The sequence below is a fragment of the Stegostoma tigrinum genome, chromosome 10 (genome assembly GCF_030684315.1).
Source record: "Stegostoma tigrinum isolate sSteTig4 chromosome 10, sSteTig4.hap1, whole genome shotgun sequence".
In the NCBI taxonomy this organism is placed as follows: Eukaryota; Metazoa; Chordata; class Chondrichthyes; order Orectolobiformes; family Stegostomatidae; genus Stegostoma; species Stegostoma tigrinum.
The window spans coordinates 16,212,059-16,238,594 of record NC_081363.1 but is presented as its reverse complement, the minus strand read 5'-3'; the positions used below and the strand labels follow the sequence as shown (position 1 = coordinate 16,238,594).

Here is a 26,536-nt window from a genome sequence, read left to right as displayed (position 1 = left end):
CATCTGTGCTGTATTTGCTGTTAAATAGGCTGCTGCTTTAACATTTTATTACTTTCTTTAAGCAGTGTTTTGCTTGTGTTTGGAATGGTCACCGCAGCTGCAATTTGTGTTATTATGTGGTCTAAAATGTTAAGATGAAACTTTTACGAGGCAAGACAGAGATAATATTAACCCCTTCTTAGCTAACTAATCTATTTTGACCAACATTTTAAGCACTATTAATCTATGAATAAGCAGAACGTGAAAGTGATTCACCCCAAGAAGCAAGTTTACGTTTTCCTGGCAAGTCAGTATTATCATTGGTGCACTGACTGAAAATAATACTAAAATAAGAGGACAGCTGAGTCAAAGGAAACTAGAATGTAGAAAAGGAATTATGCTCATAAGAGAAGAATAAACAAGGTACTACACTTTGATTAGAAAATGAGTATTATAATAATGGCACAGATTGTGGAGAGGTTGAATAGGCTAGGGCAATATTTCTTGGAGCATCGGAGGTTAAAGGGTGACCTTACAGAGGTTTATACAACCATGATGAGCATGGACAGGGTGAACAGTCGAGGTCCTTTCCCCAGGGTAGGGGATTCCTAAACTAGGCAGCATAAGTCTAAGGTGAGAGGGGAAGGATTTAAAAGGGACCTAAAGGGCAACTTTTTCACACAACGGGAAGTGCGTGTGTGGAATGAGCTGGGAACCAACCATTCCTATTTGGAAGCATATTTATAGGGAACAAAATGCTAACAAATAATTGAAAAGAAAGACAAGTAGCAGCATTGTTTAAAACCAATGCCACACTCAATGCACTGGTGACATGAGGAATTCATTATAGACAACTAAACAGCAGAACAGAAGAAGAACTGGATCAACAAAGAGAAAAATGCATATTATGGGGTACGTTATAGACACATATAAAATTATGAACGGAATAGATAAGATAGAAGCGGGGAGGTTAGAACATAGAACATAGAACATAGAACAGTACAGCACAGAACAGGCCCTTCAGCCCACAATGTTGTGCCGACCATTGATCCTCATGTATGCACCCTCAAATTTCTGTGACCATATACATGTCCAGCAGTCTCTTAAATGACCCCAATGACCAAGCTTCCACAACTGCTGCTGGCAACGCATTCCATGCTCTCACAACTCTCTGCATAAAGAACCTGCCTCTGACATCCCCTCTATACTTTCCACCAACCAGCTTAAAACTATGACCCTTCATGCTAGCCTCGTGCTAGGTTGTTTCCACTGATGGGTGAAACAAGAACTAGGGGGCATAAAATAAGAGGGAGTAGATTTAGAACTGAGTTGAGGAGGAACTTCTTCACCCAAAGAGTTGTGAATCTGTGGAATTCCCTGCCCAGTAAAGCTTTTGAGATTACCTTGTTACATGTTTTTAAGGAAAAGACAGATTTTTGAACAGTAAAGGAATGAAGGCTTATGGTGAATGGGTGGGTAAGTGGAGATGAGCCCACAAGAAGATCAACCATGATCTTATTGAATAGCAGAGCAGTTTCGACAGGCATGATCACCTACTCCTGCTCCTATTTCTTCTGTTCATATAAAAAATAGCAGGTCCATTATAATGGATAACTTCAAAAATTGATAGACCACACTTATTTAATGTGACAAAGAAAGAGGACATTTGCTCCTTAGGAATAGATTGGGTTGAATGTTTTTGCTTTTAGCCTCAGGGTAACAGGCTTTTCTCTGATCTGCAAGGCAGGTATAACACTGAAGTGACCAGTTTGGAGTAGACAGTGACTCTTTAGTATTGCCTCGAGATCTCCTCGCCATCTATGAAGGGGTTGAGCCAAGCTTTCACCTGTGCATATTGCCTTGTGTGGGATTTGGGGCCAGTACTAGACTCCAACCTTATTTCATCAAAATACTGCTCACAGAGTAGTTCAGCACAGGGTCACCTAGTGAAGATTGGGCATATTGGTCCAGCTCCAAGCCCCTATAGACAACTCAGTTAGGCCAAAGAAAGAAGACTGACACGGTTATGAGAGAATGTTACAAGAGAGAGATGGTGCGTTTAAAAAAAGGCTGTTAAATTGTGAAACTTACGTCACCTGAGTGAAAAACATATGAATGTTCTTAACAAACATTGAAATTAGAAAATATTCCTGAATAATTAGTTATATCTGAATGTAGATTGATACAAAGAAATACTATTGAATGATTCAACATATTGTTGGCAAACTTTCTCAGAAGTTGCAGCAGGATTAAGGGATCGGTTTTAAATTTCATGTTTTAAGATTCAAACATGTTGCAAAATGTTTGAAATTTAGATAGCTATTTCATCAGTAAGGGACCTCTTGTATTTTATTAGGAAAAGCTTACAGTTGAACGAGGAGATATTTTTATAAAACACGGAGTGGAATTCATCCTCTCTGGAGACGGCGAGAATGATAACAAGTTGACTTGAGCAAGATACTTTCTCCCTTCAAGAAGGAGTTGCAAACACTTGGGACTAAATGGATCCAAGGATATAGAGGACAAACGGGAACAGATTATTGAGTTGTATAATTGACCGTGATCATAATAAATGGTGGAACAGGCTTGAAGGGCCAGATGGTTTACTTCTGCTCCCATTTTCTATGTTTATGTTTCTTTCCACTTCACCAATTAAGTTCTGGATGGGAAGCTCCATGGGGACGTTCTTGACCCACCAACAGTTGAGGCCTGTAAGTGATAAATGAATAGCCACTCAACTCATCAACTCCCCAGTCACTCCTCTTCCCAGTAGGTAAGAAAGATGGCTATTTTCCATACCTGCCTGCTGCGTTGGGCACCATTTGTTGCAGTCTGGGGGCAATTGGAGGCACAGATAGTGGGGCAAGGGAGTGATCTCTGAAAGCCACACCCTTTGATCACAGACTCACTAAAGTGTTAAGGCACAGAAAGGGGCCATTTGGCCCATCATGCCTGCACAGGCTCATCTGGCTCCCAGAATTCCCTGTCCCCTTGATCACCCACCCTACAAGCAGAGGGAAAAAAATCACTAACGTTATCAATGCTGAGCCACCCAAAGAGTAGGCCTATCCAGTAGTCATTAAGATTTATGCCCATATCGTCTGATTGGCTGCCAGTTTTTGGCAACTAGGGATGAGCGCATGATTGGGTGTGTTAATTTGACAATGGGGCAGCATGTGAATTGTTGTCTTAAATGGGAATGCGCTGTACTTTGACTGAAATTTGATATTAGCACACCAGCAGAACTTTTTATTAATTCATGGGATATGACTGTCAGTGGCTGGGCCAACTTTTATTACCCATCCCTAATTGCCCTTGAGAAGGTGGTAATGAGCTGTCGTCTTGAACAACTGCTGTCCATGTACAGTAGATAGACCCACAACAAAAACAATATGATTTTAATATGATCTGTATAATCAAAACAAGCATAACTATTCATAGCAATCATAATTATTTTGTAATGTAGTGCCTTTTAACAGAATAAAAGATGTTTCACAGGAACATTATAAAGCAAAGTATGGCACCCGGATGCAAAAGTAGATATTGAGCTGGATTTTCATTGAGTCAGAAAGACACTGTAGATCTTTCGAAAAAAAACCACTGGTCCCAATTTCAGGATTCCTGGCAATGTCATGTGTGCATTATGGGGTTTTCGAAGAATGTGAGACTTCCATATTTTTCAAACGGGTACAGAGAAGAATTATCATTGCTTAATTGGCAGCTTTGGGTTTATTTAGATCAATTTTGTCATTGGTTCAATGTTAATTTACAAAAGAAGAAGTGCCAAGTGCTTATAGTTTCTGCTATCTGTACATTAAACATTTGGTTTATTGATCATCTTCCAGGGTTTCTTTTAGGAAATATACGAATGATTGTGCTTTTGTATATTTCCATACATGCCAAAATTACTGTACTGTTGGATGATTCTGCATAGATTATGTGGGCATTGAAGGTATGTGGGAGCCTTTGAGGTGTTGCGGGGGGAAATATCTTGCTGGCTTGGTACTCTTTCCCAAGGTGAGATGTGTTCAGCTGGGAAGTTTCCTGATTTGAGCTTCCCAGTTCTCCAGCCCATTGTAACCTGATACAGAATGCAGGAGGTGAATATCTGACCCTACGGTACCATGCTTTAACATGAACATCACTCCCCAGGGTCCATCTCCAGCATGTTCTACAAGGATCCTTGCACATTCCTGTTTATTGCAATATATTTTATACACCAATGCTAAGCTTTGATATAAGACAATGTGTGGTAACTAATAATTGCTGCAATAATAACTGTTACAAATAGTTGATTTGTGATCTCTGGATTTATATTTGGGAACATAATTGGCACTAATTGCTTTAATGAAAATCAAGAGTGCTAACTAAATACATTTGAAAAGTATCAGCCCAAGTTGTACTTGTTTGAATATAAAACTCTAAAACACTCTCTAAATCACAACTGATATAGGAATGTAGCAGCAGGTGCAGACCATTCAGACCTTCAAGCATTTCTGTCAGCTACCTCAATACCATAGTCCCATGCTATCACAAATACCTTCATCTAATTTGTAATTAGAAACCTATCAAGTTCTGTCTTGAGAGAGATAATGGGAACTGCAGATGCTGGAGAATCCAAAATAATAAAGTGTGAAGCTGGCTGAACACAGTAGGCCAAGCAACATCTCAGGAGCGCAAAAGCTGATGTTCGGGCCTAGACCCTTCATCTGATGAAGGGTCTAGGCCCGAAACGTCAGCTTTTGTGCTCCTGAGATGCTGCTTGGCCTGCTGTGTTTATCCAGCTTCACACTTTATTAAGTTCTGTCTTGACCTTACTTAAAGACTGAGCTTTGAGATGGAGGTTTACAGTATATTGTTATTATTTGGGAGCTTGGATTAGGAATTAGTCGAAAAAGAGATTTTAGTTTTTGGTTTGGTGAGGCTAAGTGTTTCTCTTTAAGAAATTTCAGAAAGCCACCTTGAACAGTGAGCTTTAAGTTCAATGACTCAAATTTCTACCTGGGGAGTTAATTGTTAACATTTCACAGAACTAAGCATTATAACAAAGAAACAAATGGCGAGGGCCTAGGTCTAGTTTGAGCTGAGAGAACAGGGAGCCATCCTAACAGAAGGGTTTTTTTTTAGCTTGTAGAAGTCTACAGATTGTGACAGTGGTAAAACTTTTCTAAGCTATCAGAATTGGAAAGAAGTATTCAGGCCATCAGATTGTTTTAAGCATCAAAGGAGAAGGGCTGGAAAGAGTTCTTTAAAGTAAAGAAATTAAACAGTTATTCTCGGCATGACTATAGGACCGGTTTTGAGTGACTGTAAAATAGATTGCTGGGAAAAGAATTGAATCTTTCATTTTCTGTTGTTTGTATGAGATCTTTGTAAATTGGTTTATAAGTATAAAAGGCTTTTGTTTTATTTTGTTAAAATAAAACATTGACAGCCCTTTGGCTAGATGCAGCGACAAACCATGATGGAAACCAAACTTCAGAAATAAAGTGCATGATCTATTAAGCCAGATCAATCTATCTATCACTGTTGACATCTGACATGTCCAGTACCAACAATTGGGACTAGACAACTTTCACAGCCTTCTGTAATAGAGAATTCCAAAGACTCATCATTCTCTGTGTGAAGACTTTACTCCTCATCTTGCTCCTAAATCGCTTACTTTTTGCTCTGAGATTGTAGCCCTTGTTGTAGACATCATGGTCATGGGGAAAGTCCTTTCTGCATCCAACCTGTCTATCCTTTTCAAGAATTTTTTAAGTTGCTGTGAGCTTGTCTCTCAATCTTCTATGAGTTTAGTTAACACAGGGGAAACTGACAAGACATATTCCATGACTGTGCATGATAGTGAATGCATTTACAACTTAAACATAAAATGTGCTTCATCCCTTGGAATATCTAATCTAATATTCAGTGTTTAACTATAGAAACAAAATGTTAATAGCTTATACTGTTTTAAAATAGAAATTATGTTTTATGCTATTTTGTGTTTTCACATTTACAGTTGTAAATACCTGTGACATTTCACCAAACATTTGTGGTCCAGGGCGTTGCATCAATCAGCAAGTGGGTTATTTGTGTAACTGTGACCCAGGTTATCAGCTGAATGATCAGAAAACAAAGTGCGTCGGTATGAAACATTTCATAACTGTGCTTTAAAAACTGCAAAAATAAAGTTGTAAACCTGATTTGTTTGATAGTGTGAAAACAGGTTGCTTAATTTGTAAGGTATTACCAGTGAACCAAACAAAGGATTCACCTGGGAGTGCGGGGGAGGTTTCCTTTCCCTGGTATGGCATGCATAGGGCTAAGAAAGTTTTCACAGTCTGAGAGAAAATGTAACAACGTATTCTTAATGCCCAAAATATTCTTCTTGCTTGCAAATTTCCCTTCAAGTCTTAATTGGTGACTTCAGAATCTTTGTGAGTAGTGAATTCCTTACTTTCACACATTTACATCTTATTAAACCATCAATTTGCCTTATTTTCATACTAACTCCAATTCTCCTCTCCTTCCCTAAGCAACTGGAAGGCATAAATTCCCAACATATAAATTAGAGCTGCTGCCAACTATCATTCAGCTGCTGCTTTACAGTAAAATCTCTGGCATATTCCATGGCCACCATCCTCCTTGAGCTTCTGGCTATGCAATGTTTACTCTGTTTTTCTCTTTGTCTGCGGTTGCTCCTAGCACACTTAAGTTTATGTAATCTGTACATAGCAACTTAGCTGCTTCATAAGTATAGACTTACAAATTGACTACTTGAGGTATTCAATGTTCCCACACATTAACAACAAGAATATTTACTGTGAGAAAATTTGTAACACCCACTCAATATAAATGGGAGATCTGGAATAGATTTAACTTGTTTTTTTTCAACTGTCTACTTCTCTTAAAGAAACAGAAGTTGCAGTTTTTTTTTCTGATACCATGGTTGTTTTTGAAAGGTGATGACTTCCAGAGGGTAAAAGCACTGAGTGAGTTATTTTACCAAAAAAACTGTTGCTGTATGCTTCACATTGGTGATGGTAGTTTACAGTTGTGCCATCACTCATTCTGAAGTCTCTTAATAGATATATTCTGTGCAAAAGTGAATTATCATTGTAGTACATCATATTGCTCATGCAGAACTTATTAATACTTTGAGTTTTGGAGTATTTCATGTCAGAAAATCCATTGCCTTGAGACTCCTGCAACATTAATTAAGTGCCTATACATATAATTCTGACTTCATCTTGCCAGGAATTTATTTTTTTTCTTTTTCTTTTAATCAGGTAATGGACTTCAGATTTTCCCATAATTGTAACAAAATAACAAGTGGTTATAGACCATGAGACCAAAAGAGAGAGGAGCAGAAATTAGGCCATTTGGCCCATCTGGCCTGCTCCACTATTCAATCATGGCCGATAAGTTCCTCAGCCTCATTCTCCTGCTTTCTCCACATAACCCTTGATCCCCTGAGTAGAAAGTGACTAAAATTATTATGAAAAACTGAGAGATTTATGCTACTTCTGGGCAATATTATAGATTTGTGTAACTGCTTACAGGTGATAGAAAGTCATGGAAACTCGGCCTTCTCTTCAAATTGATTGGCTTTTTCTCATCAGAATTGGTTAATTAATCATTTCTATATAGGCAGCCATAAACCATGACTCATCTTATACCCATTTCAGAGCTTTTTTTAACATAAGCATTGTTTTGTGATTGCTCTGAGGTATAACACTTTTCCTCCTTTTAATCCATTCTAATGCTACCTACTCCTAGCATAATGTTAACTAAATGCATATTAATCAGTGTGTTATCAATGTCTAATTCCCCAAAAACCAGAAGTCTACCAACTACAACACAATGTTGATATTGCCATTTTCTATAATATTAGCTTTAAGTAGCTCAATGAGTAAAGCTGCACAATTAATGACATATTTGGGCATTTTTGAGTATTACATTCACTGATAATTAAGCAGAATCCCCAAATTAAGTAGTAAGATTAGGATCTTTAGAAATTAAATATAGAGAGAAGACGTCTTTTCTTTCTGAGGTAACTTTAGTTTATGCAGTAAAAGTAAAGAATGTTCCAAGTTGTTAGTGACAATTGGAATTACCCCTATAAGGCCTTCATAAGTTTGTAGTTTTGATACTGCCATACTATTGACAAATTTACATAGGGAGTTAACCTGCACTTATATATAAAGGTTTGAAAAATGTATGAACAGATTCAAGAACAGCTTCTTCCTCACTGTTACTAGAATCTTGAATGGGCTTCTCAAATGTTAATTCTGATCTCTCTCTCTCTCTCTCTCTCTCTCTCTCTCTCTCTCTCTCTCTCTCTCTCTCTCCTCCCTCCGCCCCCCCCCCCCCCCCCACCTGCACTTTCTCTGTGGCTGTAACTCTGTGTTCTGCACTCTGTTGCACAACTTGATGCACTTTGCATCTGCCTGTGTAGCACAGAAAACATCACTTATCACTGTACGTCTACACCTAACAACCACATATAACCTCAAACTCATTATGTATGTGTGGCTATATAGAACTTTTGTGTTATTTTCTTTATATACAATAGCTTGTAATGATTTCTGAATTGATCATTTTGATTGACAGACATTGATGAATGCTGGCAAATCCCACAGTTTTGTAGCCATGGACGATGTGAAAATACACTGGGAAGCTATCGATGCATTTGTTCGACAGGTTTTGTGCTGAACCAACAAGGCGCTGACTGCATAGGTAAAGTAAATGTAGAAAGTCTGTTCAAGGTATTGCTATTTTGTAACCATTTCCTTCAGATAAAGATAATAAAATTGGCATCTAAATGCATTATTGTGAAGATACATAAAGTGCATCATACAGGGTGTCAAGACAGTGATACATATGTGAAGTACAATGGAAGAACTTCACAATATATACCAATTAAGAGAAAAATAGTTAACATTTCAGTTTGAAATATTGCCATAGAAACTGGTATCTCATCACCACATTACCCTTTATTTATACAGGAATAGTCTTTGACTTTAATACTGCCTCTTCAGATTCAGCTTCCAGAATCTCTGACCTGCCTCTTTTAATCCATCATCCAGGGCTCCCTGATTGGACCAGATTAACAGCCCCAATCAGGGAACTCATGCTCTATAAGGTGTAGCTGGCTGACCTCATTACCCTTATGACCAGCGATCTTTCATCAAAATTGTTTATGGCTGCAAAAGATTTCAGGAAGGATACGAGGGTTAAGGGAGAAAATAATGAAATGAAAGATCTGTAATAGTGTGGAAGACAGGGCAGATCAAGTATATGGAAGAATCATTACAAGTGTCTTAAAAAAGTGGGAATATCATGAATAATCTAGAGCTTTTAGTCTTCATGTTGAGCCTGAAAGGTTGTGAAGTGCCTAATCAAAAGATGAATTCTGTTGGCTTGATTAGAACAGGGTAAGCATCTGCAGACAAAGAATCAGATGATGAGCGATGCAGTATATTACGTAAGTACCAGAAACCGGGTTAAGGTCACAAACTAAAGGGAATTGTCTGGCAAAACAATTATACAATTGTATTTGATTACCCCAATGTAGACGAGACCACGTCAGGAGCAGGGACTGCAGTATATCAAACTGAAAGATGTACATAATTATGCTTGGAAGAAATGACTGGGGCCCTGTTTAATAAGAAAGGAAGAGAAAAATGGCTATGTCTACATCTTGCAAGCCTTTTGATTGTCATATATCAGTCCTCAAGTTGATGTGCAAGACAGTTTGCGTTTGATTTGTAAATATAGGATTATCCAGCCATTAGACTGTCATCAGCAGTCATCCTAACTGATCCATGCCTCCATTTCTTTTACCCACTTTTGCTTCATAGCCTTTGATGATCAAAACCAAAAAAATCTATAGTTGTCAATCTTCAAAATTTCAATGATTCAATGTTTGCATCTTCTGCCTGATGGAAGAGAGTGGAAGCGAGTATGAGGCAGCATGATGGCTCAGTGGTTAGCACTGCAGCCTCACAGCACCAGGGACCCGGGTATGATTCCAGCCTCAGGCAACTGTCTGTGTGGAGATTGCACATTCTCCCCGTGTCTGTGTGGGTTTCCTCCAGGTGCTCCAGCTTCCTCCCACCGTCCGAAGGTGCGCAGGCTTGGTGGATTAGCCGTACCAAATTGCCCATAGGGTTCAGGGATGTGTAGAACAGGGGGATGGGTCTGGGTGGGATGCTGCAAGAATCAGCACAGACTTGTCGGGCCGAAGATCCTGATTCCTCACTGTGAGGATGCTTAAAAAGAAAACAGGGTAGGAAGGATCTTTAATTATGTTTGCTGTTTCTCTGAGGCAGTAGGAAGTGTGGATATCTGTCAGTGCTTTTAGAGCTGGATGGTAAAGCTGCAGCAACATGCCCTCGCTTACTGTGTCTTGTAAATAGTTTCATCAAATCTATTAATATTTACATATGCACTTTACATTTCTATAACTGCTGCAACAGTGAGGATTCTGATTGTTAATTGGCTGCATGAAAACAAAGTGAGAAGCAGTAAAAATGGAAAATGTTGAAAATGCTCAGAGCCTGAAAAAAAATTTTTTTATGCTGCAAGATGCCCTTTGCGGGAACTGGAAAGGAGTATTTGATGATGTTGTGAAACAATAACCAAATGAGCATTGTTATTTTGTGAGCAATGTGTAATGTATTACTCGTCCATGACTTTATTCTCTTTCTTTATGGTTGAATCCACCTGCCTTTGATGACTTGGATCTGAAGATATAAATGAGTGTGAAAGGGACCCATGTGAAGGAAAAGGCCGTTGCATCAATACAGCAGGAACATACTCCTGTTCCTGCTATGCTGGCTATACATTAGCCATTTCACAAGACAAACGAACTTGCCAAGGTTAGTACTCATTCTGTTAACAAGCTCAGATGTTCACATTCCTTTTGTTTTCCTCAAGAAATCCTGCCTTAGTTAAAATGTGCACTTTGGTTTCTTCTAAAGACTCAGTCAGGTTCCCTGGTAGAGAATCATGACACTGACATATGTCTCATTCTTAGACCACACTTCTACATCACTTGGGAAGTTGATCAGGGGACCTAGAAACAGAATGCATGCATGTTCATGACTTGAACTATTTTACTTAGTCTTCCCAGGCAAATTATTGTTTGGAAAGTTAAGCTATGTGGGTTTATGTATGGATGCCAAATTGATTCCAATTATACAAAGTTAGAAGTTAACTCACAAGAAAGAGATGAATGCCTGATCCATGTTGATACTCTATGCAATAATGCAGGAGCACCATTTGGTTGGACAGCACTGTTTTGAATTGCCAGTGTAGTTTCCTGAAAAACTTAGGTGGTTGTCCAATATTTGTTTTAATTTGTTTGATAGACTCTTTTGGAAAAGTATGTTACAGGATTCTCAAAATGCCAGTATGTGCATGCCAAATATCTAGATTCAACAATAAATAATCCAAATATGGATCAGTTTATTCAAAAAAGAAGCCAATAAGTAAATCATCAAACGCACATTTGGAATAACTATAACTTAACTGTTTTTGAATGAAAGCAATTCTGAGTAAAGAAATAATTTTCCAAGATTTGACCCAGAAGAGGGCATCAAAACCTGCACAGCAAATCGCATGCATTGAGTTATCAATTTTCTATTAAGTCATACTACACATACCCACAGGCTGGGTGGTGTGGTTGAGTGGTCTTAGGCGTTGGACTCAAGTTCCATCCTCTGCAGAGGTGTCGGTTCGAGTCCCACTGCTGCCAAAGATGTAACTTTGATCGTACCTTATCAATTTAAACTCCCCTGTCAGGAGAAAACATGGCAGCTCAGTGGTTAGCACTGCTGCCTCACAGTGCCAGGGACCTGCATTCAATTCCACACTCCAGTGGCTGTCTGTGTGCATTTGTACATTCTCCCCATGTCTGTGTGGGTTTCCCCCAGGTGTTCCTCCCACAGGCCAAAGATGTGTAGTTTAGGTGGTTTGGCCATGCTACATTGCTCATGGTGTCCAGGGATGTGCAGGCTAGATGGGTAAGTGGTGGTAAATGTGAGGGTATGTGGTGGGTCTGATTGGGGTGCTTTTCGGACAGCCATGTTTACTTGGTGGGCTGAATGGCCAGCTTCCACTCTGTAGGGGTGGCACAGTGGTTACCACTGCTGCTTTATAGCGCCAGGGACTCACCTTCAAACCCACCCTCTGTTGACTGCCTGTTTAGAGTTTACACATTCTCCCTGTGACCTCATGGATTTCCTCTGGGGGGTCCAGTTTCCTCCCACATTCCAGCGATGTGCAGGTTAGGTGGATTAGCCATGGGAAATGGAGGATCCCAGGGATAGGATGGTTCTGGGTGTGATGCTTTTTGGACATCAATGTGGACTTGATGGGCCAAATGGCCTGCTTCCGTAGGCATTCTATGGCTCATACCTAAGTAAGGTTTATGTTGTTTGATCATATCCAATATACCCAGTTTCTAGGATGCAACTGTACCATTTAGTTTGTTGAACGCCTACATGTTTTGCTTTAACTTGCTGCACATTTTTTGTCTCAAAGTCATATGAAACAAACCTAAAATACATGTACCATGTTAACAAAGTATGAAGCTGGATGAACAGAGCAGGCCCAGCAGCATCTCAGGAGCACAAAAGCAGACATTTCGGGCCTAGACCCTTCATCAGAGAGGGGGATGGGGTGAGGGTTCTGGAATATATAGGGAGAAAGGGGGAGGCAGACCGAAGATGGAGAGAAAAGAAGATAGGTAGAGAGGAGAGTATAGGTGGGGAGGTAGGGAGGCGATAGGTCAGTCCAGGGAAGACGGACAGGTCAAGGAGGCAGGATGAGGTAATAGGTAGGAAATGGAGGTGCTGCTTGAGGTGGGTGGAAGGGATGGGTGACAGGAAGAACACGTTAGGGAAGCGGAAACAGGCTAGGCTGGTTTTGGGATGCGGTGGGGGAAGGGGAGATTTTGAAGCTGGTGAAGTCCACATTGATACCATCGGGCTGTAGGGTTCCCAAGCGGAATATGACTTGCTGTTCCTGCAACCTTCGGGTGGCATCATTGTGGCACTGGAGGAGGCCCATGATGGACGTGTCGTCTGAGGAATGGGAGGGGGAGTTAAAATGGTTGCGACTGGGAGGTGCAGTTGTTTATTGTGAACCGAGCGGAGGTGTTCTGCAAAGCAGTCCCCAAGCCTCCACTTGGTTTCCCCAATGTAGAGGAGGCCACACCGGGTACAGTGGATACAGTGTACCACATTGGCAGATGTGCAGGTGAACATCTGGTTAATATGGAAAGTCATCTTGGGGCCTGGGATAGGGGTGAGGGAGGAGGTGTGGGGACAAGTATAGCATTTCCTGCGGTTGCAGGGGAAGGTGCTGGGTGTGGTGGGGTTGGAGGGCAGTGTGGAGCGAACAAGGGAGTCACGGAGAGAGTGGTCTCTCTGGAAGGCAGACAAGGGTGGGGATGGAAAAATGTCTTGTGTGGTGGGGTCGGATTGTAGATGGCGGAAGTGTCGGAGGATGATGCGTTGTATCCGGAGGTTGGTGGGATGGTATATGAGAACGAGGGCATCCTCTTTAGGCAGTTGTGGCGGGGGCGGGGTGTGAGGGATGTGTTGCGGGAAATGCGGGTGACGCGGTCAAGGGCATTCTCGACCACTGCGGGGGAAAGTTGTGGTCCTTGAAGAACCTGGACATCTGGGGTGTGCAGGAGTGGAATGCCTCATCGTGGGACCAGATGCGGCGGAGGCGGAGGAATTGGGAATAGGGGATGGAATTTTTGCAGGAGGGTGGGTGGGTAGAGGTGTATTCTCGGTAGCTGTGGGAGTCGGTGGGCTTGAAATGGACATCAGTTTCGAGCTGGTTACCTGAGATGGAGACTGAGAGGTCCAGGAAGGTGAGGGATGTGTTGGAGATGGCCCAGGTGAACTGAAGGTTGGGGTGGAAAGTGTTGGTGAAGTGGATGAACTGTTCGAGCTCCTCTGGGGAGCAAGAGGCAGCGCCGATACAGTCATCAATGTAACGGAGGAAGAGATGGGGTTTGGGGCCTGTGTAGGTGCGGAAGAGGGACTGTTCCACGTAACCTACAAAGAGGTAGGCTTGTGATTTAGTTTGGTGGGATGACCTGATTTCTTTCATTCTCCTACTCCTTCACTGGTCACATCAATTTCTGATTTAAGGAATGTGACGTTGCCAATTATGGATCAGTATCAGTAACAAGTTGACCAAGTACACTAAGTATCAAATAAAGAACTAGTTTATTGTAAACTAAGCTCACACAAGCATAGATGTAAATACTATCAAGAAAAGGTTTAAGCTGTCCAATACTATTGACTCACCTTTCTGAAAACTAACATTTTGACACATAACCTCCAAACCTGGGAAAATATATAAAAACTCAACAGTATTTTATCTCAGAAGTATTTCAGTGAAGTAACAGTTAAATTCAGGTGAAAAGAATGATTCCCAGATTGTCCAAATGTTGAAGTCTCCGAGATGAAGTCACTTTGCACACAGCTGTTAACACTGGGGTGTCTTTCTGGATCAGTTTTAACTTATAACATTCCCTTACTCTGTCTCTGACTTTGCTCATTTGCTGCTGAAATTCTCATCAACACGTTTGCTAGCTGTAGGCTTGACTATCGGAATGCATTCCAGCTGGGCCTCTTGGATCTTACACCCTCTGTAAACTTGAGGCCATCTAAACATTTCTGATCCATCCAAATTTACACTGTCTTATTCATGCACCACTTCAGTGCTCAATAAATGTGTTAGCTCCCAGTTTAGCAAAACTACTTTGAGTTTGTATCCTTGTTTTCAAATTTCCCCATGGCCTCGCTTCTCCTGTGACGTCTGTCAGTGCTATAACTCATTAAATTATCCGTGATCCTCTACTTCTGGCCTCTAGAACATAGCTAATATTAATTTTCACACCTTGCGCAGTGACTTCCTCTCTCCATCACATCTTGTCAGCAATCCTACATTTGCTATAATAGAAGGCATATTTCATTTTCGCAATTATAAATGATGATAAAGATAACCATTTAAATAAGACCATAAGAGATAAGATGTAGGAACAGAAATTAGGCCATTCAGCCCATCAAGTCTGCTCTGCCATACAATCATGGCTGATAAGTTTTTCAGCCCCTTCTCCCGCTTTCTCCCCATAACCCTTGGTCCCCTTGACAATCAAGAATCTATCTAACTTAGTCTTAAATGTATTCAATGACCTGGCCTCCACAGCCTTCTGTGGCAGTGAATTCCAAAGATTCACCACTCTCTGGCTAAAAAAGTTTTTCCTTTTCTCTGTTCTAAGTGTCTTCCCTTTACTCTAACCCTGCACCCTTGGTCCTAATCTCTCTTGCTAATGGAAAAATCTTTCCAACATCCACTCTATCCAGACCTTTCAGTATTCTGCACATTTCAATTAGATCCCCCCTCATCCTTCTAAACTCCATCAAGTATAAACCCAGAGTTCTCAAATGTTCCTCATATGTTAAGCTTTCCACTTCCTGGAATTGTTCTTGTGAGCCTCCTCTGAACCCACTGCAGGGCTAGTATATCTTTCCTGAGATATGGGGCCCAAGATTGCACACATTACTCCAAATGTGGCCTGACCAGAGCCTCATGGACCCTCATGGACCCTCATGAGTACATTCCTACTTTTATATTCAAGTTCTCCCAAAATAAATGCCAAAGTTGCATTTGTCTTCCTGACTACTGACTCAACCTGCGAGTTTATCTTGAGAGAATCCTGGACGGGAACTCCCAAGTCGCTTTGCACTTCTGACTTCCGATAATTTAGAACTTAGGTTTTGGGATTGCAATACCAAAATGCTCAGCTGGCATGAAAATTGTTAAAGAAAAGGAGGGCTTAAGTGATTTCTAGAGAGTGTAGAATCAGGTTTGTCTGAAAGCCTAGCCATCCATTTTACTGTTGAAAAGCAGAGCCCCAGGGAAATAATTACTTGATTGATTAAACTGGCTCACTGATAGCAGCTGATAAATGTTTATTTACAAAAGACTAAATGTCTTCAAGTACTAGCAGTTTCAGCTATTGGTATTTGTTTTGCTATTGCTATCAATAAAGAGACTGGATGAATGGTTATATTTGTGTTGCTCTGTAGTAGAAAGTCTTCTGGGAAGTTAGAATTGAATTGATTTCTTTTAGAAAAAAACAACCTGTACATAGTCTGTTGTCATTACACAGTTCATTAGCTCCATATAGTGCCTGTTGGATCAATGGGAAAGGATGTGGCATAGTTTGACATAGGAAGCTTGAGTAGCCATGGGCTTCAGGTGGAGTAGCATGAGGTAGTGTGGATACAGCATAGAGAATTTACAAGCAGTGAGGTCTGGAGCATCACAACTTTTCATTATAACTTGGTAAACTTAGAAAGCACTGAGGCATATTTTCTAAACAGCCTGCCTCAGCACCCAGCAGTGCCAGTAACTGCTTCTGCCGTCATTCTCAGGTCTACTCTGTTTCACTAACAATGAAGAACCCAACTTTTTCCAAGGAAAATACACAATCCTTCCAATTCCTACTCCTCTTATATATATATATATAGAATCTTGGAATCCTAGAATCCTTAAAGTGTGGAGGCAGGCCATTTAGCCCACCAAGTCCTCACTGACCCTTCAAAGAGCATTCCACCCAGACATACCCCGCCCCCCGTGTAACCCTGCAATCCACCTAACTTGCACACCTTTGGACTGTGGGAGGAAACCGGAGCACCTGGAGGAAACCCACACAGACACAGGGAGAATGTGCAAACTCCACACAGACAGTTGCCTGAGGATGGAATTGAACCCAGGCCCCTTGCACTGTGAAGCAGTAATGCTAACCACTGAGCCACTGTGCCACCCTTTAGATATTAATTTATTTCAAATTACACCATCTGCCATGGCTGGATTCAAACTCAGGTCCCCAGAACATTTTTTGGGTCTCTAGATTAATAGTCCATTAGGCCATTGCCTTCCCTGATATGATTATGTCTGGATCATCCTACTCAATGCCCAGTTGCTGCTTTCTCCCTGTACACTTTGATCCCTTTGGCCCTTAGAAATGTATTTATCCTTCTTGAAAATATTCAATGTTTTGGCCTCAACTGCTTTCTGTGGCAGAGAATTCCACAGGTTCACCGATCTCTGGGTCAAGACATTTCCTTGCAATGCTTGACCCTGGCGCATAGCTGGGCATTCGATATAGTGGCAGAATCTGAGGAGTTATTTCCATCATCGACTTGCGCACGATAGTGTGAATGGGACACCATAGAGTGTTATGTCTCACGGGAATAGCACACTGGACACCGAACCCTGCTTTTCCTGAAGTCCTTACAAAAATTAAAGATTTTTTTAAAAATATACAAAGATTCCTGAATGTACCTGACTTTCAGACCAAGTTGATAAAAACCACAGTCCAGGTTTTTGTACACAACAAGAATTACAAGTACAAGTAAGTAACTTCTGACAACAAATAAACAATTATGAACTCTGGACATATATATATATATATACATGTTAAAACTAATTAGAAATTGTTACTTTTTAGGAAAATTCATCCCACTCAATGTGGTGTAATGTAGCTTTTATTGAAAGCGCTGTAGTATTGTCCCTGTTTTATTCGGTACTGGGATGTGGGCCCTTGAGAAGTTGGTGGTGAGCTGCCTTCTGGAACCACTGCAGTCCATGTGCTGTACATCCACCCACAATGCCCTTAGGGAAGGAGTTTCAAGATTTTGACCCAGCAACATTGTCCTGATTTTTTTTGCTAGTGAACATGGAGTGCTTCAGCATCTATGAAATATGAATGACTTTTGTCCTCTCATTGTTTATTTGGAGGAAGTTCTGCCTCACAGGTCCAGGGACCCGGTTTTGATTCTACCCTCAGGCAACTGTGTGGAGTTTACACATTCTCCCCGTGTCCAAGTGGGTTTCCCCTGGCTGCTCCAGTTTCCTCTCACAGTCCAAAGATGTGCAGGCTGGGCAGATTGACCATGCTAAATTGACCATAGTGTTCAGGGATGTGTAGATTAGGTGGATTATAGGGAGATGGGCCTGGGTGGGATTTCTGAGGATTGGTGTGGCTTTGTTGGACTAAACGGCCTGTTTTCACACTCTCAGGATTCTATGATTCTATATTATTGAATAATAATTGAGTCGCAAATTGAGAGGCATGATACCTTCAGAGTTTGTCCTAAGGCTACATTTTAGCAACAAAGTTGTGGAGTTGGAAAGTTTATAAAAATACACAATTTTGGTATTGGGAAATATTCTTTACTACATCTAGTGTTGAGTATTTTTTATAAATAATAGGTATTGTTTCAAGTGAATGAGCATAGTAGTAAACAATTATTCCGTTTTTTTATTTATCTTGTTTATTCTGTTGTTCCTTTTGAAAAAATGGTGGAGCTTAGAAACAGCGAAGGGCAACAAACATCGCAGTAGCTGTTTATAGGAGTACGTAGACGATTGTATAAGTCAGGAGAGTATAAGTGCAACAGCAAGGGAATGCAGTAATGATAAGTGACTTCAATCTATTTATAAACTGAGCACCAGTGCTATGGAGGAAGAATTCCTGGAATGTGGTTTAGTTTTTTGGACTAATACGGTGAGGAACCAATGAGGGCACAGGCGATATTCAATCACATATTGTGCCCAGATTTGAATGGGCTAATTAATTATCTCGATGGTCACATAATCTAGAATGATGGAGCAGACTCAAGGGGCTGAATTGTCTACTGTTGCCCCTGTGTATGTATCAATCAACAAATATATATGCAAGACGAGAACAATAGCAACCTGCACTTAGGAACCAGAAAAGCCTAGGTGGCAACAATGCAGAACAGAATGGAAAACTGTTAGAGATAATGGGAACTGCAGATGCTGGAGAATCCAAGATAACAAAGTGTGGAGCTGGATGAACACAGGCCAAGCAGCATCTCAGGAGCACAAAAGCTGACGTTTCGGGCCTAGCTCTCTGATGAAGGGTCTAGGCCTGAAACGTCAGCTTTTGTGCTCCTGAGATGTTGCTTGGCCCGCTGTGTCCATCCAGCTCCACACTTTGTTATCTTGGAAATCTGTTGTACTGATTTCCCACTCCTTTAGAGAAAAAAAACTGAAAGAACTGCGGATGCTGTAAATCAGGAACAAAAACAAATTTTGCTGGAAAAGCTCAGCAGGTCTGGCAGCATCTGTAAAGGAAGCAACAGAGTTAACGTTTTGGGTCCAGTGACCCTTTCTCAGAACTGAGCCCCACTCCTTCAGCTTTTGTCCACAGCTCCACTGGAATATTATTTTTTTCTTAAGTCCCAGCAATTTAGTGTTAAGGGATGCCATAGAGTACTGTTAATGGATATGGTCAGTGTTTTTGAAGCTTTAAGATGCCAATTTCTAGTATAATTGCATTGAGAAAATAGGCACTTTTTTCTACTTTGGACACTTGGGGAACTCCTTTCAAATGTTGGTCTGGGGATAAGGTTACAATTTTGTAACAGCAAGGCATCATAGTAATGTCCTTCTGCTTCAACAGGGCATGCATCCAAGTTATTTATTCTCACTTGTAGTGAAAATAGACAGGGATCTGTAGCACAAGCTGTGAATGAGCGGAAATCCTTTGGCATCATACTTAAGTCAACACAATGGACCAAAGCAAATTGAGCACCGTAGTGGTTACATTCCGACCATCAAATATTCTTCAAGGAGATCATTATGATCTAATTAAACATAACATCCACTTAATTTTGCCTCTGTTTTGGATATGTCTATGAACATTACAAAATGGCACAACATTTGTGTCAAGAAATCACAAAATCTAACCATGGTGACGGGAATGATAATGAAACCCTTACCAAAGCAAGAATCAGAATAACAGCTGTAAAGGAATAATCTAATGGTGAATAGTCACTTTAAGAGATAATAGTCACTTTCAAGAGATAAATTTGAGCCTGATGAGCTACAAGGAATTAATTTAAGAGGAGGCAGAGAGAGATTCAGCGAGGGTGGAAGATGTAATACATCTACATTTCCAAAAAAAAACCATAAAGCTTGATAAACAAAAGATCAATGAATGAGGTCTGAAATACTGAGCTAACGTCAAATGGATGGCTAACTCGCTCCATGCTAGAAAGCAGGCAGGAGGGGCAGAGGCCAATAATTCAGAGTGGACGGTGTGGTAGGATTCCTCAATGATCACTGCTGGGCCCATTATTGTTCTTTATTTATATTGGCAAAGCTACAATTCTGCTAGCTGGTACCATCTATGAAATTGCTGCCTGAGTGCGGACATTTGTCAGAGTTGTTGGGCACAATTATAACAGAAAGAAAGCACTGCATCTTATGTTTACTTTTGGCTAAGGTCAAGGTTGCTTTGAGTTTTTTGGAGAACTTTTTACTGCGAGGCATAATGCAATCTCTTCCCCTAACTTACCCAAACTCACCTCATGAACTAACCACCCCGCCCCATGGCATTCCTCTCATCCATTCCCAGAACAATTTGCCACTCAGTGAATATCTGCCAGAAGGACACCATGCATTCTGACATATGTTCACAATCTGCTGCTGCCCCACACAGGCACCATTATGCACAACAGCCTTATTACCCATGATACATAGCTGGCATGATCTTCCCTCTTACATGTGACTCCATTCTCTCACCCTAGTCTCAGTGGAATCACCACAATGTACACTTTCACTCTCCATTACTGAACACCCTCTTCAAGTCAGTGCTACACTGCAACCAATGCCCACAGTAAACGTTCACCTACAGACAAGCAATTGGATAAACACAAGCATGAAGTTTTACTTACAGACAGCAAAAATGAACACAAACAAAACCAACAGATGCTAAAGTTCACTCCCACAGTGCAAACCAGGTTTCAGTATCCTAACCAATGAATATTTAACAGTCCATGATGTTCTGCTGTTTCCAGCTCTCATTTATTGGAAACAGGCATCAATAAGGTTCTTTCTGACTGGCTTATAGCACCCTATAGCTGAGGTCTGTCATGGGCAACAGCTTCCTCCATCCCGTGTCCTTTGTCTTCTCCCTATTCAGCTTCACTTCTGTCCTGGCCTATCAAATACCCCCAAGTCTGCATTTCTCCTTCACATGTCTGCCTGGGTTCCATTTCCATCTATCCACTCACCTCCCCCCGCCCCCAGGACCTAGTCCTAACAATTCTGATGGACAGCCAGTAGACTTGAAACATTAACTGTGCTTTCTCCTCACAGTTGCTGCCAGGCCTGCTGAGTTTCTTCAGCAATTTCGCATCTCCAGCATTCACAGTTCTTTTGTTTCATTTTAGAATTTTTCTTCTGAGAAGGTTGGAGAGGTGAGGGGTGGGGAGTGCATAGGGGATTAGTGGTGGAGGTAAATGTTGCCCATTAACTTGAGAAACTAAAAAGATCAGAAGAGTCAGAAAAAGCACCTGAGCAATAGAGACTGTCACTCTTGGTGAGGTGGTTAATAAGGGGTCGGTTACTTTGGTTAGGTTGTCATCTCATTTGCAGTGCAGAGTGATACCAGCAGCCTGGTTCATTTCCTGCACCAGCTGAAATTACCATAAATGTCATTCCTTCTCAACCCCACTCCTTGGTTGATGCGTGGTTAAACTCAGCACCAGTTTATCTCTGTCTAATGAGAGAGCAGACCTCTGGGAATATGGCACCTTTACCCTTTAAGTATGGCATTTATGTAGGTGGGAATTTTGTGAGAAAATTTAAAAAGGGACTCCAGCAGCAATACTCATTGAGTATTCCATTGATAACAGCGTGTAAATCCAGCACATGAAGATGAACAGTGGTCAATCAAGTGGTAGTTCCATCTGAGTATAAGAATTTTATTGAGGGCTCATGAGATTCCAGTGGCAGGTTGCTGCGGTATTAGAAAAACACAAGCTAACGCACTAAAACATTTTTGTTGGCCAGGATTGCATAAAGATGTGGCCAAATTCTGCAGGACATTCCACATATGCAACAGTACTACTATTACACTTTTAACACTTCTCTCTCCTGATGCCCTGTTCCAATGATTGTCCGTTACTGCAGTTAGTCTCTGATTTAACTGCCAGCAATTGGTTTTGGTGTGCTCAGTCACAGACAATGGAAACATGTTTACTTTTTGTCACTTTTTGGTTCTGCTCAATCTCTTTCATAACTTGGGCAACCCATTTTTTGTTCTCAAAAACAAACACTTCATTCATAAAGTCAGGAGATATGGGATACAGGGTGATTTGGCTGTCTGGATTCAGAATATGGTTGGCTGACAGGATGCAGAGAGTGGTTGTAGATGGTAAGTATTCTGCCTGGAGGTCAGTGCTGAGTGGTGTCCCGCAGGGCTCTGTTCTTGGGCCTCTGCTCTTCGTAGTTTTTATAAATGACTTGGATGAGAAAGTTGAGGGGTGGGTTAGTATGTTTGCTGATGACACAAAGGTTGGAAGTGCCGTTGATAGTATCGAGGGCTATTGCAGGCTTCAGCGAGACATTGACAGAATGCAGAGCTGGGCTGAGAAATGGCAGATGGAGCTCAACCTGGATAAATGTGAGGTGATACATTTTGGAAGGTCGAACTTAAATGCTGAATATAGGATTAAAGGCAGGATTCTCGGCAGTGTGGAGGAACAGCGGGATCTTGGTGTTCAAGTGCATAGCTCCCTCAAAGTTGCCACCCAAGTGGAGAAGGTTGTTAAGAAAGCATATGGTGTTTTGGCTTTCATTAACAGTGGGATCGAGTTTAAGAGCCGTGAGGTTTTGCTGCAGCTCTACAAAACCCTGGTGAGACCACACTTGGAATATTGTGTCCAGTTCTGGTTGCCCTATTATAGGAAAGATGTAGAGGCTTTGGACAGGGTGCAAAGAAGGTTTACCAGGATGCTGCCTGGACTGGGGGGCTTGTCTTACGAGGAGAGGTTGACTGAGCTTGGACTTTTCTCTCTGGAGAGAAGGAGGAAGAGAGGTGACCTGATCGAGGTGTACAAGGTAGTCAGAGGCATTGATAGAGTCAATAGCCAGAGACTTTTCCCCAGGGCAGGATTGACTGCCATGAGGGGTCATAGTTTTAAGGTGTTAGGAGGAAGGTATAGAGGAGACGTCAGAGGGAGGTTCTTCACCCAGAGAGTTGTGAGCTCATGGAATACTTTGCCAGGGGTAGTCATGGAAGCGGAGTCATTCGTGACATTTAAGCGACTGCTGAACATGCACATGGACAGCAGTGAATTGAGGGGAATGTAGGTTCGGTTATTTTATTTTTGGATTAGGATTATTCCATGGCACAACATCGTACACCGAAGGGCCTGTACTGTGCTGTACTTTTCTATGTTCTATGTTCAATGTTCTAAACACTTCTTCCAACCGGGAAGATTTTCGATTCTTCCGATTTCCTTGTAGATATCCATATGAACTGTCTCTCAACCTGTAACTGCGTAGTTAAAATATCATCAGTATTTGCCAGAATGGCTGTTTCACTGACCTTTAATACTGAATGCATATTTAAGTAAGGTTTGTTTTGGTTTTCAGGAATGCCAGTTCTGAATCCTTCCATAAGCATAATTTCCCTCATGTTTTCAATATTTTTCTCTAATTTGGTGAGTAAGGATTCGTCAGTATATCACGAATGATACAAAAATTGGTGGGGTGCTAAATAATGAGGGGGACACCCTTAGGTTACAGAAGGATATGGATAGGTTAGATAGACTGAGCAGTGGCAAATGGAGTTCATTCTGAATTAGTGTGAGGTGCTGCACTTGGACAGAACAAACAAGGCAAGGGAATACATGATGCCCAGAACTCTAGTCAAAGAGACTTTAGTGATCATGACCATTGGTCCCTTGAAATAGTGGGACTGGTAGATAAAGTGGGAAAGTGGTATACTTACTTTTATTAGCAGAGGCATAGACTTTAAGAGCAGAGACATGATGCTGGAATCATATAAAATATTGGTTAGGCCACAGCTACAGCATTGTCTGCATTCTCAAATCCACAATATAAGAGAGATGTGATTGTACTGGAGAGAGTGCTGAGGAGATTTTGCAGGATGTTGCTTGTGCAGTTACGAAAAGTAATTGGACAGACTGAGTTTGTTTTCCTTGGAGCAGAGGAGCCTGATGGGTATCGTGATTGATATGTACACATTTATAAAGGGCATAGACCAGGTAGAGAAAGCAATTCCCCCTGTAGAGGAATCAATGACCAGGGACCATACATTTAAGGTAAGGGCCAGGAAGTTGAAAGGAAATATGAGGAAAATATTTTTAACCAAAAGGGTGTTGGGAATCTGGAACATACAATCTGTAATGATGGTTGAGGCAGAATTCCTCATATAATTTAAGAAATATTTAGATTTACATTTGCAATGCCAAGGCAAAGAGGTTTGCAGGCCAAGTGCTGGAAAATGAGATTAGAAGGGTTATTTTTTCTGTGCTGGAGACCTGCCTGACACGATAATTGTAGAGCCAGTGATCCTTTAGAATTTAATTTCGTTTTGAAAATTCTACAAATATCTGATTAGTTTTCTTTCTTGTAATTCGAAATGTTAATTGATAATTTTCAGGGACAAGCTCATAAATCTTGAGAACTGCTTTTTTTAATGGGTTTGTGATCTGCAGACTGCACTTCTGACAAACTTGCGTACAATAATAGCTGTAATTGTCAAAACACTCTACGGCAGCTTTTTCAAATGAGATGAAGTATCTTTTGACTCCATCCTCAGTAAAGTATTCATTAAGCATTGATCTTGATTTAAATCAAGTTTTTCAGTAGAGTCAAAACCATCCTCTGGGCTATTGACTCTTCTTTATTTATTGTAAGCTTCACTCTACCCAACTCATGTTTGATTTTCCCTATGTTTTTGAGTTCAAACTTTTTTTAATCCCGCCCCTTTCCATTCAAGATTCTATATTCTCAAGTCTCCTTTTCCCACATTCTTTTTCCTTACCATGTCACTTTGTTTTTCTCTCTCCCATGTTTCTCTTCTCTTCTCTTTTTCTTTCAAATCCAATTTTTTTGTTTCTCTTTCTTCCCAGGCAAATGAGTATTTTTTATTCGTCAGTTGTAGCCGTATCTTAGCTAATTCTATCTGTGTTATTTCAATTTCAGGTTCCCTTCTAATTCTGAATGTGAAATAATCACTGCCAGTGACGACTCCTCATAAAACCCTGCCTTCACTTCAAACTTCAATCTGCCAGATCCCTTAGTTTAGCTTTATCCCAAGAATTCAGATGGATCATTGGTCAGTCTTCTATTCCCAGAAAACTCTTAACAATATTCAAAAACATCTTGAAAATTCATTTTATGCAAGCCACTTCATCACAACATTCCTATGTTATCTTCAGCACCTTCATGTTCCTGCTTCTTTAAAAAAAAAGACGCAGATCTCTCTTTAATTCAATGAGTTCAAAACCCAGTAACAGCCCCCACTTGTTATGTGGCCCCATGATGTATTACACAACAGGCCATATCCTAGAATGCAATCTGCCCGGAGTGATCGCTTGTTCTCGTTTTAGTTGACATATTGGTCATTCATTGAAAAATGAGTGCATAACACTGCGAGCATTTTCTCACCAATAGAATACACATTCATTATGCAAAGGATTAAAACAAACAATAATATACCACTGAATATAGAACACAGCTTGAAAGATCTTTAAACACACTGCAAAAGAAAGTAGAGATAACAAAGTGTGGAACTGGATGAACACAGCAGGCCAAGGCCTGAAACGTCAGCTTTTGTGCTCCTAAGATGCTGCTTGGGCTGCTGTGTTCATCCAGCTCCACACTTTGTTATCTCAGATGCTCCAGCATCTGTAGTTCCCATTATCTCTGAGCAAAAGAAAGTTTCCGTTTATCTCCTAACAATATTAAACCTTAAAGTTGGTTGCCGCTGATTCTCCCCAGCTCCTTTCTGTGAACTCTCCTTACATGAATACCTACAAAACTGAGATCCTAGACCTTCTCAGTTTTTTTTAAAATATCCTGCCAATTTCTAATCGAACAACCTTGGTCTGGGAGTAAAATTTGTGATGGTATTAACTGTGCTTTCACTGAACTGTTTTAAAACCATTTCTTTTTTAAGAGTTAAACTGCTTCTGACCCAATTCAGGCCTTTTCTGAGCTGTCCATAACTTTTAATCCCTGGGTTTTCTAAGCTCAAATCAAACTTTGATTATCTTAAGTGAAAAACTAATTTATATCTCTTAATTCTTTCCCCATCTGTCATAAACCACTGCAATGAAAGCAGCATTCCATTAACTGTTGTGGGGCTTCCCTGCTCTGTGGCACTTACTAAATCAGGCCACAGGTCCAGAAGGAATGTCTGTCAAAGTTTTCTTTAAACATTCAGAAAAGTAACCAATCACATATGCCACTACTTACAAAAGCAAACTCTAAAAGTGTAAATCAGATACCTTTGTTACAATGAATTATTAAAACAAGTAGAACAATGTCAGAACTTTATCTTTGTGGTAGAATTGGACTTAACTTTACAAGGGGTGGCATGTATTACAGTGGCAGAGATTTCAGCCTTAACATGTAGTTGGTTATATAACCATCACTGCTGAAATTCTGAGACTTCGTGCTGAGC

General features: G+C 40.8%; 1 protein-coding gene across 1 annotated transcript in view; it reads left to right on the top strand.

Annotated features, from left to right (window-relative positions):
* The window catches only part of LOC125455610 (latent-transforming growth factor beta-binding protein 2-like), a 474,230-nt gene that overhangs the window by 319,075 nt on the left and 128,619 nt on the right, over positions 1–26,536 (top strand). The window contains exons 16-18 of the mRNA XM_048537794.2: positions 5,984–6,109; positions 8,578–8,703; positions 10,719–10,847. Coding sequence (XP_048393751.1) covers positions 5,984–6,109; positions 8,578–8,703; positions 10,719–10,847 — 381 coding nt within the window. The remainder of the gene's footprint in view (positions 1–5,983; positions 6,110–8,577; positions 8,704–10,718; positions 10,848–26,536) is intronic.